Source organism: Callithrix jacchus, chromosome 7 (genome assembly GCF_049354715.1).
Source record: "Callithrix jacchus isolate 240 chromosome 7, calJac240_pri, whole genome shotgun sequence".
In the NCBI taxonomy this organism is placed as follows: Eukaryota; Metazoa; Chordata; class Mammalia; order Primates; family Cebidae; genus Callithrix; species Callithrix jacchus.
This window is the reverse complement of record NC_133508.1, coordinates 49,740,679-49,743,186: the sequence shown is the minus strand read 5'-3', so window position 1 is coordinate 49,743,186 and position 2,508 is coordinate 49,740,679. Positions and strand designations below refer to the sequence as shown.

General features: G+C 52.4%; 1 protein-coding gene across 1 annotated transcript; it reads left to right on the top strand.

The window, feature by feature from the left end:
- Nucleotides 1–283: 283 nt before the first annotated feature.
- On the top strand, nt 284–1,749 carry NPPB (natriuretic peptide B). The gene is made up of 3 exons (XM_002750307.7): nt 284–504; nt 730–985; nt 1,529–1,749. The coding sequence occupies exons 1-3, from the start codon at nt 373–375 to the stop codon at nt 1,540–1,542; spliced, it is 402 nt and encodes a 133-aa protein (XP_002750353.4). The 5' UTR covers nt 284–372; the 3' UTR covers nt 1,543–1,749.
- Nucleotides 1,750–2,508: the final 759 nt, after the last annotated feature.

Sequence of the window (2,508 nt, the reverse complement as noted above, 5' to 3'; positions counted from 1 at the left end):
CCAACCTAGGACACCTGGACTTTTGCAGGAAAGGAAGAAGCGTGAGGCTGGGACTTGTCAGTGTCTCCAGGGCGCTCCCGCCCCCGGCCCGGCCTGGCCCACTTCTATACAAGGCCTGCTCTGCCGGATCTCCACCTCCCGCGTGGCAGGCGCAGAGGGGCGCATTCCCGGGCCCTGATCTCAGCGGCCAGGAATGTGGCTGATAAATCAGAGATAACCCTGCAGGGCAGGGCCAGCCGGACAATCAGCTCCAGGATAAAAGTCCACAGTGTCCCGAGGAGCCAGGAGGAGCCACGAGGAGCAGGCTGAGGGTAGGTGGGAAGCAAACTCAGACGCATCGCAGCAGCAGCCTCTGCCAGTCCCTCCAGAGATATGGATCTCCAGACAGCATCTTCCCGGGTGCTCCTGCTCCTGCTCTTCTTGCACCTGGCTCTCCCTGGAGGTCATTCCCACCCGTTGGGTAGCCCCACTTTGCCCTCGGACTTGGAAACGTCCAGGTTACAGGTGAGAGCAGAGGGCAACTCAGGGAGATTGGACAGCAGCAGTGAAAGGGTCCCCACCTGCTGTCCCAAGAGACCCTCACCGTCCCTTTGGAATTAGTGATAAAGGAATCAGAAAATGGAGAGACTGGGTGCCAGGACCCAAGGCAGTCAGTTCACTTGGGTGCCATGAAGGGCTGGTGAGCCCAGGGGTGGGACCCTGAGTCTTGGACTCCCCCATCCATTGCAGGAGCAGCAAGGCCATTTGCAGGACAAACTCTCAGAGCTGCAGGCAGAGCAGACATCCCTGGAGCCTCTCCAGAAGAGCCCTCATCCCACAGCTGTCTGGAAGGCCCGTGAGGTAGCCACGGAGGGCATCTTTGGGCTCCGCAAACTGGTTCTCTCCACCCTGCGGGGACCACGAAGCCTCAAGCCAATGCGAGACACTGGCTGCTTTGGGCGAAGGATGGACCGGATCAGCTTCTCCAGTGGCCTGGGCTGTAAAAGTGAGCACCCCCTTGCCATCTCTCCCGCCTGCCCCCATTCCAGTGTGTGATGCTGTTAGAGTCACTTCAGGGTTTGTTGTCTCTAGGCACCACACTCTTTGAGAAAAGGACACCTGGACATCACTTCCTCTTGTTAACAGCCTGCAGGGCCAAGGGTTGTCTTTGTGGAGTTAGTAAATGTGGGCCTCATTCATTAATATGCCTGCAATACCTTCTCCCCACCTCCTACCTCTCTTATCAAAGGGGCAGAATCTCCCTTGGGGTCTGTTTATCATTTGGCAGCCTCTCAGTGGTGCAGAAAAAGAACCAAACATTTCCTCCTGGTTTCCTCTAAACTGTCTATAGTCTCAAAGGCAGAGAGCAGGATCACCAGAGTGATGATAATCCCCGATTTACAGATGAGGAAACTGAGGCTCAGAGAGTTGGATTAAGCCTCAAACGTCTGATGACTAAAAAGCGTGGCGGGTGGCACACAGTGAGGGAAGCTCAGCCCCTGCCTCCTTTTCTCACCCTAACCATCATCACTTTCTCTTTCCTTGGCAGGGCTGAGGTGGTAGTAAGAGGAAGTCCTGGCTGCAGCTACTGGCTTCTGATTCCACAAAGGGCTCTTTCCTCAACCCTGCAACCACCTTTGAAGTGACTCCTATTTATTTTTATGTATTTATGTATTTATTTGATTGTTTTATATAAGATGGTTTCTTAACTTTGAGCACAAAATTTCCATGGTGAAATAAAGTCAACATCATAAGCTTTATCTTTTGAAACTGACTTGTCTCTGTGCATTACAACGAATCCCTCATTTCAAAGAAACCAACCAAACAAAAACCACAAAGCCCTGTGATCTCAAGGCATGTTCATGGTCGGATGGGGACACGGCCCCGGGAGTAGCAGGCTTTCTTTTCTTTCAGGGTTTTTAATGCTCTGAAATGTTCATATATATTGCAAACACTTGAGGCACTTGGGAGAAATGGCTTTTCAAAGCAGGACAGTTTCTTCCTGGGTGTGCAATGGCCCTGATGTATTTGAGCAACCTGAGGGCAGGTGCCCAGCCATTTTCTCCACTCTTTTTTGCTCTTCCTGGAATCCCACCATTAAAGCACTTACCCTGGGGATTATTGTTTTCGTGTCTCAGCTAAAATGTCAGTGATTGGGGGCAGTGTGTGCGTGTGTCTCTGTGTGTGGCTTATCTGCATTCCTCTATGGGGGTGAGCCCTCCATCCTGCCCCAAATCTCAGCTTTAAACTCCAATTCCTGGTGTCATCCTGCAAAGGAGCCTTCAAAACTCCAACCCACAAAGTGAGAGGGTCTGGCGATTGGCCCAGCTTTCCAGGGTGCTCCTCCCCAGGGCTGTATCAGTTCTTCTCTTTGCCTTAACCAGTGGGGGGCAATCTCCTCTTATGGGTCCTCTTCCCACACACCCTGCAATCCAGGCTTCCCACAGTGCTGAGTTCCTCTGCTTTCAGATTCCTGGGAAGGGTCTCATGCCATTCCCTTTCTCACAATGCCATTTATAATTCCAGCTC